Source organism: Scardinius erythrophthalmus, assembly GCF_964197995.2.
Source record: "Scardinius erythrophthalmus genome assembly, chromosome: 4".
Classification (NCBI taxonomy): domain Eukaryota; kingdom Metazoa; phylum Chordata; class Actinopteri; order Cypriniformes; family Leuciscidae; genus Scardinius; species Scardinius erythrophthalmus.
Window position 1 is genome coordinate 4,941,138 of NC_138224.1, and position 15,580 is coordinate 4,956,717.

Below are 15,580 nucleotides of genomic sequence, written 5' to 3' on the forward strand. Positions count from 1 at the left end.
ATGGCACAGAATGAGGAGAAGTGGGCAGCTTAACAAGTCTGACCTATATTCGCATTTAATCAGTCATATATGATTTACTCAGGCCTGCGGAGACACTACTCGCTTCGTCTCCTTCACTTATAGCGCTATTAGACTGAAAAACACACGTTTTACAGCTTCTTCAAGGTGGGCGTCTCTCCTGAATCAAGAATGAAAAATGTGAAAAGCTGAAAGGGAATTTAAAGCTTCAGTGTTTTAATTAAATTGATTATTATATATTTTTTATTTATATTGATACTGTATGATTGACTGCCATTTTTTTCCTTCTCAATAAGTATTTCACTTTCATTCAGGGCAGAAAAATAACATGATGCACTCGGTGGTATCTCTGCTTGGAGAGGTGAACACACTGCTCATCTCACGCTTGACTTTTTCTCCTCATCCGTCTGTGTTTGAAGAAAGAGGAGACTCTATGATAATTCTCTTTGTGAGACACCAAATGATATTTCTCTGACCTTTAGATATCTGAAACACGGATAACAGGCAATTCTCAGCCAATGGCCCACACCAAATGGCTTCATTTATTTCTGATAAACCACCAGAGCAAATCTATTCTTTAAGGCCCGTCAATGACACAAGCACAATGCTAAGGGAGCGTGTGGTGTCTTTTGAGTGAAGGCACGGCTTACAAAGGTGCCCAAAAACCTAATGTCTGGAGGAGGGCTGAGGAGTGTGGAGTCTCAGGAGGGCTGTGACTCGGATTATTGCGAATACCAAAAATGTGTGTGTGTGTGTGTGTGTGTGTGTGGCTCTGTCTGCATCTGTTGTCTTGATGCTGTGAAGCAGTTCATGAGCTACTGACAGGCAGACAAGCTCTGCTGATTATTAGTGTTGTAAAGCTCAAGATTTTTTTAATTATATTAAATTAAATTAAATTAAATTAAATGTTTTAATTACATTTATTTTATTTTTTATTTTATTTTAATTATATATTTTAGATTTATTTTATTTGACCCTTTATTTTATTACATTTTATTTAATCTATATTTTATTTTTATATATTTTTGTACTTATTTGTTTTATTTTACTCTTTATTTACTCTTTATTTCATTATTACATCATTATACATCATTTCATCATCTTTATTTTATATTACATTTTATTTAATTTTTATTTTCATTTTTATTTAATTTATTTTTATTACATTTTTATTTTATTTTTTATAATTTCCATCCATCCATATTTTATTTATTTTTATTACTTTTTTATTTTATAATATCCATCCATCCATCCATCCATCCATCCATCCATCCATCCATCCATCCATCCATCCACCTTACCTTTCCCTTATTCAAACTACTCTACCCCATCTGCTAACCTTCTTGTAACTCTGTTTCAGATATTGACATTTTAATTTCCACCTCTTGTAGTTTTCAATTACCCTTGCGCCTTCAGACTGAAGGGTTAAGTGTGTTCTGGTGTCACTGTCCAGGCTGAGGAATGTCTAAATGAGCTCATTAATTAACAGACTTGCTCTCTGTCAGCACATGAATCCATCACTTGCATTCACATTACCATCAACAGCGTCTTCCTCTTCAGCAGCTGCGGTAATGAATGATTTCCACAGTGGCCGCTCCTTTGGCACAAGCGTACCAAGAGCCGTGCCAAAGAACCCCGAGCTCCTGTTATGAAGCACAGATGAATTGCTGGTCTGACAGACTGGCGATAGATTCAGATTCTTACATCATTCAGTGTGTATTACAGTGCGGTTGAGGCTAACAGCGTTGAGATAGCTGTGGTGAGATTCTCTGCATTGCTAAGAAAGGGAAAAGGTTTTTGATTTTGCATGTGGAAGAGCTATTTACATCCGTATCATAAGTCATTTACTGTGGTTGAAAGGCATTTTGCGTTGTGTTCAATTTTCTGGATTGTAATTGCACATCCTTGGTCTCTCAAGTCTTGGAGTGTATCGAATTTAATTGCTTGTTAGTATCACAGGCGATTACATGCCCTAAATCCTGTTTTGCACAGGATGAAAACGGTTTTACTTGTAATAAATGCTTTAGTACAATCTCTTGCCTAATTGTTTTGCAACTTCTTGATCCCCAACAAACAAAATATTCCCAGTTTCTGCATAATTTATTCGCTCTACGCTGCAGGATGCTCAATGTTTAGACCTAAATATTGTGTTAATAATTCAGTCTCATTTGGCAACACAGTCATGGACAACACAGAACCCAGTGTACATTTGCATATTAATGTGGTGATGAATAATTAATGAATCTAGAGGTTGATTAGCTGTCAGGTTCATGGGTGGATCACAAATCAGCATGGGGCAAGGTTGCTTTAAGTGAGGTTAAATGCACATTAGGGGATCCTTTTGAACCAATTTTTAGTGAACTGCATGTTGATACTGTTGGAATAGCATCCTTTTTTTTGGGTGCACAATGGCTAATGGCCGATATTATGATATCTATTTTTGCTGTTTGAATGTGTTCTTATAGGAGGGGCTAAATGTCAATCTATGTATTTGTATATTTTGGATACAATTATATAGAATATATAATTAAAGAAACAAATGATAAAATATTCTAAAATATTTTATGTTGCTATTATTATATATAGTATCCTAATAGTAATATATTCTATAATTGATTTCATAATTGCTAATGTATGTTAATATATTTGAGTATATTTACTATATTGAGTATATTTTGAGTATATTGATTTTGACTTCAAGCTGTTTTTTATTTTCATTCTGGCAGAAAAAATATTTGATACGTACAATATGTATTTGTTTATTTTGTATTCAGTTTAATTATGTAGTTTACAATGAAAGACAATTAAATTAATTATATTTGTATAGTTTGGTTTATACAAATTATTGTCATTATTATTATTATTTGATATATTATTTAAAGATAAATTTTTAATAGATTTTTGCCTTCATTATGAGAGGTGGGAGAGAGAGGGGTCGAACTCGGGTCGCCTGAAACGCAACGGCGCTATATGCCGGTGCACTGCCCACGAGGCCATTGGCGCCAACATTTGATATATTATTTGATATTTTCAATATATCGGCAGTATATTGGCCACCATACTGTCTAGGGCATTGGCATTGCCGCTGAAAATGACTACTTTGAGCATTTAAAATACGTTTAGGCTACTTTTTGAAACTGTTATTGTATATGTAATGCTATTACAAAATTGCCTGCTTTTGATTAGCATGTGATGTTTAGTTGTTTTAAAAAAGGTTTCAGTCATGTTCTCTTTTATAATTGGTTCTGTTCTGGCTCCAAACCATCGGATTCTTCCACACTCCACACAGTAAATCTTCTGAGCTCTGTTTCTGTTTCCTGGAAGCACTGAGGCAGATACACATGTCACTTGGCCAGAACTTGAGCGGCGAGGGTAAACCCATCATCCTGAGCTCTGTGTCGTGCTGTAAAGAGCTTAGACTACCCAACTGTAGCATCACACCCTCCGCAGACCTGCAACCAAGTAGCAGACCTAAACCAGATCTGCAGTTAATCCGCACAAACAGTGTCTTGTGTTGAGTTCTCTATTTCGATGTCTGAGCCAAAGGGATGAGGCTTGCTGTCGTAGAACTGTGTCAGCCCAGCGGGATTATAGGATGCGAGAGCATGGCACCCTGCTGAGGATTGGACTGTGTGTTTGTTTCTCTGCCACATTCCCACAATGCACATGCCATCAGTTAAAATCAAAGTTGCTTTGACTTTGCTGCCAACTTATAAAAGATTTTTATTAGGGCTAGGCACCGACACACATTTCACGATTCAATTCTGATTTTGATTCAGATCAATTCAAAATGTATTAATTTGGATATATCATGTACAGTACATGTCGATTGTTAATTTTTCTAGCTGACCATCAACCTATAGACATTGAATAGGTTTCTTGAGGTAAACATAACGTTACGTGGCCTATTGTTCACAAGCTGTATTATTAACATCTTTCCGTTGATTGAGCCATTACATGTCACATGATACTTTCTGTAAGTTGTACTGTATCTTTCAACATACCTTCTGATGTTCATTTTATGTTTATTTTGTGCTATAACTAGTAGTAAAGAGAAAGAGATGATTGGCTCATAAAGTGGCTACAGCAATCTGTCACACTACATTAAAGAGCACCAGACCGGTATTTAGAATTTCATTTTTTTTATTTTTTGAATTTCATAATAAATTGACAGAATTTGAAAGCCAAAACTTTGTTTCATATCAAGAAGATCAAAGCCCAAAGCTAATTGCGATTTATTGCGAGAGGTGGTACAAATTATGTGAAATCAAGAGTTAGATCATGTGCTTAGACTAAAAGAACGATTCTTGGGATTTAATAATAGATATCAGTTCATCAACAAGAGAATCTGATTAAAATCAATATTTTCAACCCAGTCCTAATGTTTAGGCATCATACATGCACGCAAAGGCTCCTTCAACAGTGTGCAAAATTATGCAACCTAACAAAATATATTTTAGGACAAAATCTAAGCATTTTATTTATCAGACAATCCCAGAATGCAGTGCAACACAAAATGTGAACTGTAAAATGAAGTATTATAAATAAAATATATTAACTTTTTTTTTAAGACACTATGGGCTAGTGTCCCAAACACAGATTAGGGATCGTGCTAAAAAGGATTTTCAGTGCAGAATTACTGATGAGATTGTAATTTAGTTCCAGGGTTAATCTGTGTCTGGAAATCTGCCACTCTACTATAAATATGGATTTACTTATAAATGTTGTGAAATATTATTCATGTTTTTAATTAATACATTGTGTCATCAACATACTGGGTTAAAGTAAAGAGTTATTTAAGGTTGAAATAATCACTGGATTTGCCAGAGTTTGGCATCACATCTTTAAAAAGATACTATTTTATTTGAGGCACTTGGTTGCAAAGAAACTAAATATCCATAAGTAGAACTGCAATAATTTGCTTTCTTATTTATGGCTGTGACAATTATTAGTTTTGGACCAACAAGCTTTCATACATCCAATGAAAATGATCTGCATTTTATGCAGTGAGTCAGTGACATTAAGTGTGTCTAAATACTTTGAACTTTTGAAAGCATGTTTGCCATTAAGTTTTTAAAATTGGTAGTTTACCTTTTTGGAGAGGTAAGGGTGTCTCTCTTCCTCACATTCTTTTTTTTTTTTTTTTTCTTCAGGTAATTAAAAAGCACCGAAAGTATTTTTCGGTCACTGAACAGGTTTGAGCTTCTTTGGCGATGCTCCAGCTCAGTTAACAGCTGCCGTACGGTTACCGGGGAAGGATTTGAGCTCTGTCAAGGACTCCGCATCCAAGATGAATAATTTAATGTGCTGCTGCCGAAAACCTGTATAATTAATTCAACGGACCTACTTTGTTATTTTGCCTTCCAAATTTTAAAGTCAAATCACACAGATAGGATATACAGCTGCCTTCAAAACTCAGGGACAACTTGGGTTGTGAAGCTTTTTGGATGAGCTGAAATTTTGGACATTTGGATTGTGATTGGGTGAGTGTTTCAAGGAGATGCACTGAACTCAAGGACGGTTCTAGTTTGTTATTTCTGAGTAAAAATATTCAGTTAGATCCATGTTTTACAATTTTAGTGGTTCAGTTTACCATATTTACAAAAATGTGAAATGCAATTGGACATTTTTAGAAGAAAATATGAGTGCTGCTTGTCTGTGCAAAAAAACATTTTTCAGTGGTTGCCAAGATGTTGTGATGCGGTTGCTAGGGTATTATGGGTGGATGTTATGTGTAAGGATGGGAATTGTAAGGAATTATGGCCCCTTCGTTCCTTTTTTTTGATTCACACACATACACACACATGGGAATCAGTTACACACTGGTCGCACTCTATGCTTTTGATTGACTAAGTCAACCAACCTATAAGAGTCATTTGGCAATTAGTTTACATGATTATGTTGAATGTTTTAGATACGCTAACAAGTTCTTTTGGGACTGCACCGATTGCTGTGTTTTTTAATCACTAGAATCGACACATCAGAGTCATTCTTTTGGGAATCGCTGGAATACACTGGTCAAACTGAATGTTTTTGATTCACCAAAAAGAATCAACTCATAGGAGTTATTCTTATTGGAATCAGTTGGACTACACTGATTTGACTTTGATTCTCTAAAAAGAACTGACTGCCAATAATGATTTGATTGGGAATTTGTGAGTGTTTCTGGTTGCTCTGTGCATCTTAGGATGACTAATCTTTTTAAAGTCTTACAACCCACACACAGAGGTTCTCAATTGGGTCAGAAGCCCTTTGTTAGTATCCCAGATTGGCCTATGTCCCATAAAACTATGAAATCCACTCCACAAATCATCTCTGATTCATCTCAGGCAGGTGAGATAACCTGATTTAACACACATATCCCATAATCCCCTGTGAGTGGAGTGGGCAATAATGACATCATTATAATAGATTTGAGAGCTGTCATGGTGGCTGCTTACAAGATATATATTATTTTCTCTCTGCAGTTTCTTTTTCATCATTTTCCAGTCTGTCACTTCTTCTTTTCTTCTTGTATGTCTTTCACCATCGTTTAGTCTCCATATTCTTAATTTCTGCTCTATTTCTTTACTTTTATTGGCTCAGGGAGCCTTGACTACTTCAAAGGCTCTTAGCGTACATGCTCATCAAAGCGAGTCTCCTCAGGTGAGTCTCTCTGTTGAGCGCTTAAGAGAGACACGTCACTTTTATTAAACCTTCCCACGGTGCTGAACTTCAGAGCAAATCTGGCAACCCTGCCCTTATGAGCTTAAGCTGAGGTCACGCTAGGCTTTGAGCATCTGAAATTACTTCAAACCCCACAACACTGCAAAAAAGACAGCTTTTGGGTTTGAGCGCTCTTTGAATTCAGCCAAAAAGGTCAATCTGTGACGTTTACATTCTATAAATCAAATGTCTAGCTGAACTTCAGCTTTGGTTCATAGCTGATCAAATGTGTATGAACGGAACAGAATGGAGCAGTTTTTTTTATTAAATTCATCGTATAAATGTTATGACATGGTTTGAAATGTCATGTCACCAGTTTTATTTAAGTGTAATTGAGATACTTTTTTGTCCTTTTTATTAGTTTTTAAAAAATATATATCTATATAGTTTTTTTTTATATTTTTATTGCAGTTTTAATAAACACATATTTGAAATCAACCCAAACAAACACACCCCTCCCTTCATTGCCCCGCCATCCAAAATGCACGAAAACGCAATGCATTGGATGTCTCTTTATCATACCTGAAGCGAAGCAAAATAATACTTTATGAAAAATAAAGCAAAGAGGAAGGACAAACAACAAAGAAGAAAATGAAATGAACATACAGTACACAAGAGTACAAGCAAGAGTTGGTTGTTAATCGCCTGCAGCGATTCTGGTTGTGTGAAACATAGAAAAACCAATGTTGCTCACGTATGGAGCAGAAACAATACAACCTCTGCATCCTTTTCTAATATATACATGAGTCATAAAGATATTGCCTGATATTCCTCTGATTTTTCTCTTTTGTAAAGTCTCTCAGTCATCTCTCTTTCTACAGTCTTTCTTCAAATCTCCCTCTTGATCACTCTTTCTCCTCCCCCATCATGAGTGGACACTCCCCCTACTACTGATTGGCTCACTCTTTCTCCTCCCCCATCATGAGTGGACACTCCCCCTACTGCTGATTGGCTCACTCTTTCTCCTCCCCCATCATGAGTGGACACTCCCCCTACTGCTGATTGGCCCACTCTCTCTTCTCCCCTATCATGAGTGGACACTCCCCCTACTGCTGATTGGCTCACTCTCTCTCCTATCATGAGTGGACACTCCCCCTACTGCTGATTGGCTCACTCTCTCTCCTCCCCTATCATGAGTGGACACTCCCCCTACTGCTGATTGGCTCACTCTCTCCCCTCCCCCATCATGAGTAAACACTCCCCCTACTGCTGATTGGCTCACTCTCTCTCCTCCCCCATCATGAGTGGACACTCCCCCTACTGCTGATTGGCTCATTCTCTCTCCTCCCCTATCATGAGTGGACACTCCCCCTACTGCTGATTGGCTCACTCTTTCTCCTCCCCCATCATAAGTGGACACTCCTCCTACTGCTGATGGGCTCACTCTCTCTCCTCCCCTATCATGAGTGCACACTCCCCCTACTGCTGATTGGCTCACTCTTTCTCCTCCCCCATCATGAGTGGACACTCCCCCTACTGCTGATTGGCTCACTCTCTCCCCTCCCCCATCATGAGTGGACACTCCCCCTACTGCTGATTGGCTCATTCTCTCTCCTCCCCTATCATGAGTGGACACTCCCCCTACTGCTGATTGGCTCACTCTTTCTCCTCCCCCATCATGAGTGGACACTCCTCCTACTGCTGATTGGCTTACTCTCTCTCCTCCCCTATCATGAGTGGACACTCCCCCTACTGCTGATTGGCTCACTCTTTCTCCTCCCCCATCATGAGTGGACACTCCCCCTACTGCTGATTGGCTCACTCTCTCCCCTCCCCCATCATGAGTGGACACTCCCCCTACTGCTGATTGGCTCACTCTCTCTCCTCCCCTATCATGAGTGGACACTCCCCCTACTGCTGATTGGCTCACTCTCTCTCCTCCCCTATCATGAGTGGACACTCCCCCTACTGCTGATTGGCTACAAGTGTGTTGTGCTGCTCGGTCTTATCCACTCTACACAGCGTTTCTCAGAAATTGCTTACTGCACCTTTAAACTAAATGAAAAAGTAATGTAAAAGTAATGCATTGCAATATTCTGTTTCTCCCTAAAAAAGTAACTAATTACAATACATTGCTTGAAAAGTTAGTTGAAAGTAATGTTTTGTTATTTTTGTCTGTTCCGATGTATGCATGAGTGTGCATGTTTAAAGACATTTTAATTCAGTAGTTTTAAATGTTTAAGCAAAGTAATACTATTGAAAAGTAATGTTTGTTACTTTTCTAGCCCAAGTAATGTTCATAAAAAAGTAACTCATCTAGTAATGTGTAAATATATAAAGTAATGCGTTGCTTTACTTGTCAAAAAAAGTAATCTGATTACATGAATGTAACTTGTAATGCATTACCCCCAATACTGACAGTGGAAAAGACTGATGAGTTATCGTTATATATGATTGTAATTTTTTGTGTTGCAGTGCTGGCCAGTTTTCGAGGAACGGTGCAGCATGGCTTGCCTTTGGAGATCGGTGACACGGTGCAGATCCTGGAGAAATGTGAAGGTGAATACATGAGTGCTGATGCCAGTCACTGTCCTCAAAACCATCTTTTACATTTATTGCATTAGTATAAACCCCAGTGTTTACACCAGTTTGGACCGTCTTAAATTGCAAAATGGTTAAGATGGACCATGCTGTTCTATTACTCGCACAAGGTGGTTATTGTCACAGGTAAACTAACTTGCCCAACATGAAAGTGCCCAAACCTAACATTATTCTGGTAATTCAGTGATAGTTTTAACAGGAACATGAAGCTGATTTAAACAGGCTTAGCTGGTATAGGCTGTTTTTGCATTGCAGGACTGCTTGAGGATAATGTTGGTCACCAGTATGCTGTTTTGGATGATGGTGTGTTCCCACCAGGCTTCTTAATTATCTTAACCAGCAGGACTTCCTTTTCAAACTATTTTTACCAGGAAGTCCATGAAGGTTGAATGGCTTCATAAGCTAAGTAGGGCTAAAACTAACAATTATTTAGATTTTTGACTAATCTAAAATAGAGTAAATCTGAACTAAAGGTTAAACTGAAATAAAATATTAGTAATTGTATCCTAATAGTATGCTGTAGTATCCTAAAATAACACTCCAATGAAACCAATTTATGGAAATACTGTTCACTGACCTTCAATGAACTACATTGAAATCTATTTATATGAGAGGTTTTGTGTATGCAAAGTTAAAAAATAGAATTAGTGAGAAACCAGCTATGAGAAGTCAAAATAAACTAGCGTGGTAAGTCATTCTTGTCTAAGATGGTCTTTTCAACAGGGTTGGCTTGATTTGATAAACTGCTGACACAGACACCTGTACTACCTCTGAAACGGGATGATTTCAAACCAGACTTTTTTTGTGACCCACACTCGACTCCTTCGTTTCCTGTTTCCACCCTTTGAAGACACACTCCTTTGTTCTCTGGGTGCACTCGTTTCCTGTTTTTTTGAGTAAGAAAGCCGGTTTCGGTTGGAAAACACCCAGTAACATTGTGATGGAGAATCTTAAACAGTAGATATGAAACTACATAATCATTAGTTCCTGACTGATTATAGGTGCTAATTATCAGACGAGGGGTCGTGTTTCTGTATTTAGCAGCTATCACACTCTTTACCGAAAGTGCAGAGGTGATGCAAGCCCCCTGTTTTTTCACACCTTCAGACTGTGCTTCTCAGCTTTTTGCCAGGAAGCACATTAGTTTGTGTGCTGGTTTGCAGTGGGCAGAAGGTTCATCAGTGCTGGAGATGATTAGATGACAGTGGTAGAACAGGACGTCAGTGAGTCAAAGTGAAGCTGATGTTGAAAGTAACTTATTGGTCAAATAATTGCTTAGTCTCAATACACTCTTAAAAGTAAGTAACCTTTAAGGCGTCATGAAATCAAAACGGACCTTATTTACTTTGTTAGTGCACATTACTGCAAATTAATAAACAGAAAAAAATGTGTTTGTCGTGGTAATCTTTAATCATAATCTGACCATTTGCATCCCTTCTGGAATCGTGTTCCTTCTCTGATGAGTCAGTTTGACGGCTTGGGTTAAATTTCCTTACCCCCCCCCCCCCCCAACCGCCAAGTTTTCTATGTGCGAGGGATGGAGAGGAGGTGCACTAAACTGAAACCCCACACTCTATTCAATATTCTGTTTCACTTGGAAATACGGCAGAACACTGGAGAAAAGTCGGTTACAACTTCTGGTTCAGGGACTTTAAAGGTTCTGTCACACACTGTTTTTAGGGCTTCCCATCATTGGATCATTTTATGCTTTTAATTCTGATTAATTTTTTTGTTTTAATTCATTTTTAATTCAGATAAAATTTTATGAATTGAGCACAGAACAACCCGCTAAACATGAACGTATTATGCAACCATTTACATTTCTCCTTATATTAATCTTTGGGCCTGAAGGGTTCTTTGAACACCTAAAGAATTCTTTAAAATTGAATCAAGTACCCCTGGGTTCTATATAGAACCGCATTGAACCTTTTTTATGAAGCCAGTCTCAGACTACAGTAGTTTAGCTCGATTTATCTCTGATTTACTCCCTCCCAACAACCTGTCAATCAAATAATATTGTCCAGTACCTTGGGTGGTTACGATGTTCGGACCAGATTATCTATGCGAGCCAAACATGTTTGATATTATCGATTTGGCCCTGATTTGTCTGCGAGCACGTCATGACTGATTACTTCAGTACTTTGTATGTCAGTACTTGCTGTAAAATTGTTCCCTTTGTGTGTGATGCAACCAGATTTAAAAGACAAAGTTAAATGCCTAATTGAAATTTGGGCTGATTAACATTTTTCATAACAACGGTCCAAAACACAAAACGGTGTTTAGGGAGCATCTAAAAAATATAGGCTTTAATCTTCTGATTTAATCCTGACGGATGACAACTTTGAATGGAAACAAAAAACGGTCCTGTGCACTCTGACCAATGAGAGGACAGTTTAATTTCACGTGATTTGTATTAACAAATCTCTTTGCAACATTGTTACAATTTTAAAAAGCTGTTTTGGAACAAACCAAACAATCTACAGGTCTTAAAATGAGACTAAGTTCAGTGGAGTAAATAAAATAAAATATGCCTCCAAGTTCCTACAGTATGTGATAATAATACATTAGAGTTGTGTCTATTGTACATGGTAAATCTTCAGCAAAGCAAATGGTACAATTTGTATTGGTATGGCAAATGGTATTCAGTGCTACAGAATATGATTGGACGTTTGATATTAAATATCTATATCTGACTTTCAGTGGAAATAAGAATTTTAAATGTTGTTTTCACTGCATTTGCACATACATTTGTCCTTTCTTTCTAAGAGAACATTTCCAACATTACCTGCTGTGTTTTGTTAGATAACGTCCTTTGAAAAGGCTTCAGTCAAGACACATTAGGCCGATATTAAAGATGAAAGTCACAGAAATGTTTTGTGTTTCAGGTTGGTACAGAGGATTCATCCTCAAGAACCCGAATGCCAAGGTAAGCAACTGTCTCTTTGTCTTTTATCAGGTCTGTCAGTGTCGGATGCTATTTTCAGTTGCCGAAATATCACAGCGACACTGTCAGACGAAACGCACGGATCAAAGCCAGTCTCTCTCTTTATTTCTGTCTTTTTGTTCCCTTGATTATTAGTAGACTTATTCGCTATATTTTGATTTGTTTATCTCTTTCTTTTTAGGGCATTTTCCCAAGCAACTACATCCATCTAAAGAATGCACACATCAAGAATAAGGGGTGAGTTGAAGGAAAGGATGGCAAACATTCAGACCCTCCAAATAGCAGATAATTCAGCTTGGTTGATCTGCTGTTTCTGTATTTACTGTAGTAAATCTCCCCCTATGGAAACTTTAAACTGGAGTTTCAGTGATATTAATAACATTTGCGTACTCGCAGATATCCAGCATCTCTGTATAAAGTGCAAACATGATGCACATTTACACACATGTCCACCTGAACCGTTTGCAGTCTGCAGAAAAAGTAATTCCAATGATGTTTGTGTTGCACCACTAAACCGTCCGTTTTCACATGACATGATTTGTATTTTTCAATGAGAAAACGTTCAGTGTGACATATTAGATTGACAGTATGTTAGCTTTATTACTGCAATGAGCGCAATCCTGTATGTTTGCTTGTTAAATTCAGAGTGAATGGCAATCAAACCTATGAGAACTCATGTAATTCATACATATCTGCCAATGTTATTGTTTTTCCTTCTTCTGTATTCTGCATCCATGCAATATAAGCAAAGTTTGGTTTTCTAGATTTTATGACTTTTTTTTAAATTGGTGTACGGATATCTGAGACTGGGTTGCCTGAACATAATGCTAAATGAATGCAGCGACGGCGAACAGAAGGAAGACGCCAGCGCTCCACTATACATCTGCTTTTTCCTTTGATTAACGTACAGTATAACGAGCGCAGAGCCAGATGAGGTGTATCTCATATCTGTTGTGCTGTGTCGCCCACATTTGACTCTCAGGCAGTTTGAGACGGTGGTGCCGACCGAAGACTCTGTCATTACGGAGATGACGTCCACCCTGAGGGACTGGGGCGCCATGTGGAAGCAGCTTTTTGTGGTAAATACTGTTTGGGCAAACACAGCAGTCCGCCCACAGCCACACACTGCCTACGTGAACTCTGGGTACACAGATGCTGATGGGCGGAATATATTAAATGTATTTTAGCTGCTGATGCGGGGGAAACTGTATTTGAATTATTTCTACACCAGGTCAATATATATCAGTGTTGCAGCATTATAGCCCATTATTAAAGCTGCAACTTCAACATTCCAGTGGCTCTCTCCTTTCCTTTTGTTTACGCTAATAGAAAAACGAAGGAGATCTGTTTCACAGACTGTGGCACGTGATGAATGAGATTTTGGACCTCAGGCGGCAGGTTTTGGTGGGTCACCTGACCCACGACCGCATGAGGGATGTCAAACAGCACATCACTGCACGTCTGGACTGGGGCAATGAGTGAGTACAGCATCACCTGTGTGATGTAATAAAGCCACAGGTTGAATCTCAAAAATCTCAAAATTTCTAATTTACTACAATTTTTAAAAAAAGTCATATATTTTTATGAATAATTATAAATCAATATTAATTTCCCTACTGTTCAAAAGTTTGGGGTCTGTAAAAGTGTTGAATATTTTGTTTAAAGTTTCTTATACTCACCAAGGCTGCATACAATAAAAAAATGTAAACATGCTGTAAAAATTTTTTTTTACAGCAATATTTTGACATTTTATTACAATTTAAAATAAGAGTTTTCTACTGTATTATATTTTAAGATGTAGTTTATATATAATGTGTTCCTGTGACCAATGCACAATATCATTGTTTATTATAAGCATGTGTTGCAGGTTTGTCGTCTGCCTTTTAAATGTTCAAGCTCTTTAAAACAAAATGGATTCTGATTGGCTGTCAGTGTTTTTATTGTTCATCAGTTGAAAAAAATCATTCTAAAAGTGATTCCAACGATATTGTTTCTCTGTGGCATTATCGTTATAATTGTGGTCTGGACTCTGCTATGCTTTTATATTTAGAAAGATTTATCTAACTATATCTTTGACCCTGTTTACACCTGGAATTAAGATGCATTTTGGTTGATTGGATCAATCATATTTAAGTGGATGACACTAAACAGGTTTAAAAGGGGACTAAAACGTTTTGAGTTTGTCCGTTTTCTATCACTTCCATAGGTAGTCAAAAACGGATTTGTCCGGATTGCTTTCATAGTGTAAACGTTCATGTAGTCGAATGCGTTCGAACGGCCACAAAAGACCGTCTACTCTCCGCCTACTGACCTTATGTGTAAACATTATGGGAAGCACTCTATCCAGACGGGATTTAAACTTTGTTGGCTGAAGACTTTGAAGGTTTGAAGGTTTGAAGAGCTTACCAAGCACAATATCCTCTCACCATTCCTGATTTTTACCTGAATTTTCAGCTGCTGCTCTCCATATGTTTTTCCGTCATCTCCTTGCACTTTCATATGTAAATTGCGTGAGCTTATTTTGTCCATTAAATCGAAAGATCTGAAAAAGTCCACACATTTACCCGCCCATAAAACCTCCCCTCGAAGAAATCAGGACAAAAGTGGTTGAAAGTGGACAAAGGAGTAAACGGGAATGTGTCTGATCGACCAAAATGCATCTTAATAGCAGCTGTAAACAGGGCCTTTATCGTTATTGTTATAGTTATCGTCCTTGCTGTGAACAGGCTTTAACATAGAAATATGTTATACGCAGTCTGGTAATGCTGTAAGGTTTCCGTCCTTTCACAGGCAGCTGGGTTTGGACCTGGTACCCAGGAGAGAGTTCAGCATGGTGGACCCGGATGAAATCAGCGTCACTGAGCTCTATCGACTGGTACGTCTGTTTTGCTGCGTTACCAGACGACCACGTTCCTGACTCAAGAGTTTATCGTCTCTGAAAGTTTCCCGATTTAGCCACTTAATCCCGTTCCATTAAACGTAAGAGGCACGTAAGATGAAAGCCTCACGCTCTACCATCAGCTTGAGTAACAGGCCCTATGGGGAAAATGACAGTAATTCTGAGACACGCTGACAAGATACGCCGCAGACAATTACAGTCGTCATGGATGTGGAAGTCTGGTTGCCAGCCGGAGGGGTTGTTGACAGCGGGGAGTCTCTGCTGTGATATAATTGAGCTATGCGAAGCACATTGGAGCATTACTTAGGCTAAATCTGACCTGAAATGTCCCCATACTGTGTAATGTAATGTAATGTAATAACCCTCCGCTGCCAGACGGACTCCATTACCGCACCCTGTCTGTGGTTTATGTGGCGGGCACACTCACTTTTGCCTTCAGCTGCGTGTGAGATGAAACACGAGGTGGATGTTTG

The 15,580-nt window shown here is 38.2% G+C and overlaps 1 protein-coding gene across 2 annotated transcripts in view; it reads left to right on the forward strand.

Moving 5' to 3' along the window:
* The window catches only part of dock4b (dedicator of cytokinesis 4b), an 80,901-nt gene that overhangs the window by 16,558 nt on the left and 48,763 nt on the right, over positions 1–15,580 (forward strand). The window contains exons 2-7 of one of the 2 annotated variants that reach the window (XM_081363718.1): positions 9,139–9,222; positions 12,150–12,190; positions 12,390–12,445; positions 13,191–13,287; positions 13,538–13,686; positions 14,981–15,083. In XM_081363718.1, the coding sequence (XP_081219844.1) occupies positions 9,139–9,222; positions 12,150–12,190; positions 12,390–12,445; positions 13,191–13,287; positions 13,538–13,686; positions 14,981–15,083 (530 nt within the window). The remainder of the gene's footprint in view (positions 1–9,138; positions 9,223–12,149; positions 12,191–12,389; positions 12,446–13,190; positions 13,288–13,537; positions 13,687–14,980; positions 15,084–15,580) is intronic. The other variant, XM_081363719.1, reaches the window with a different exon arrangement.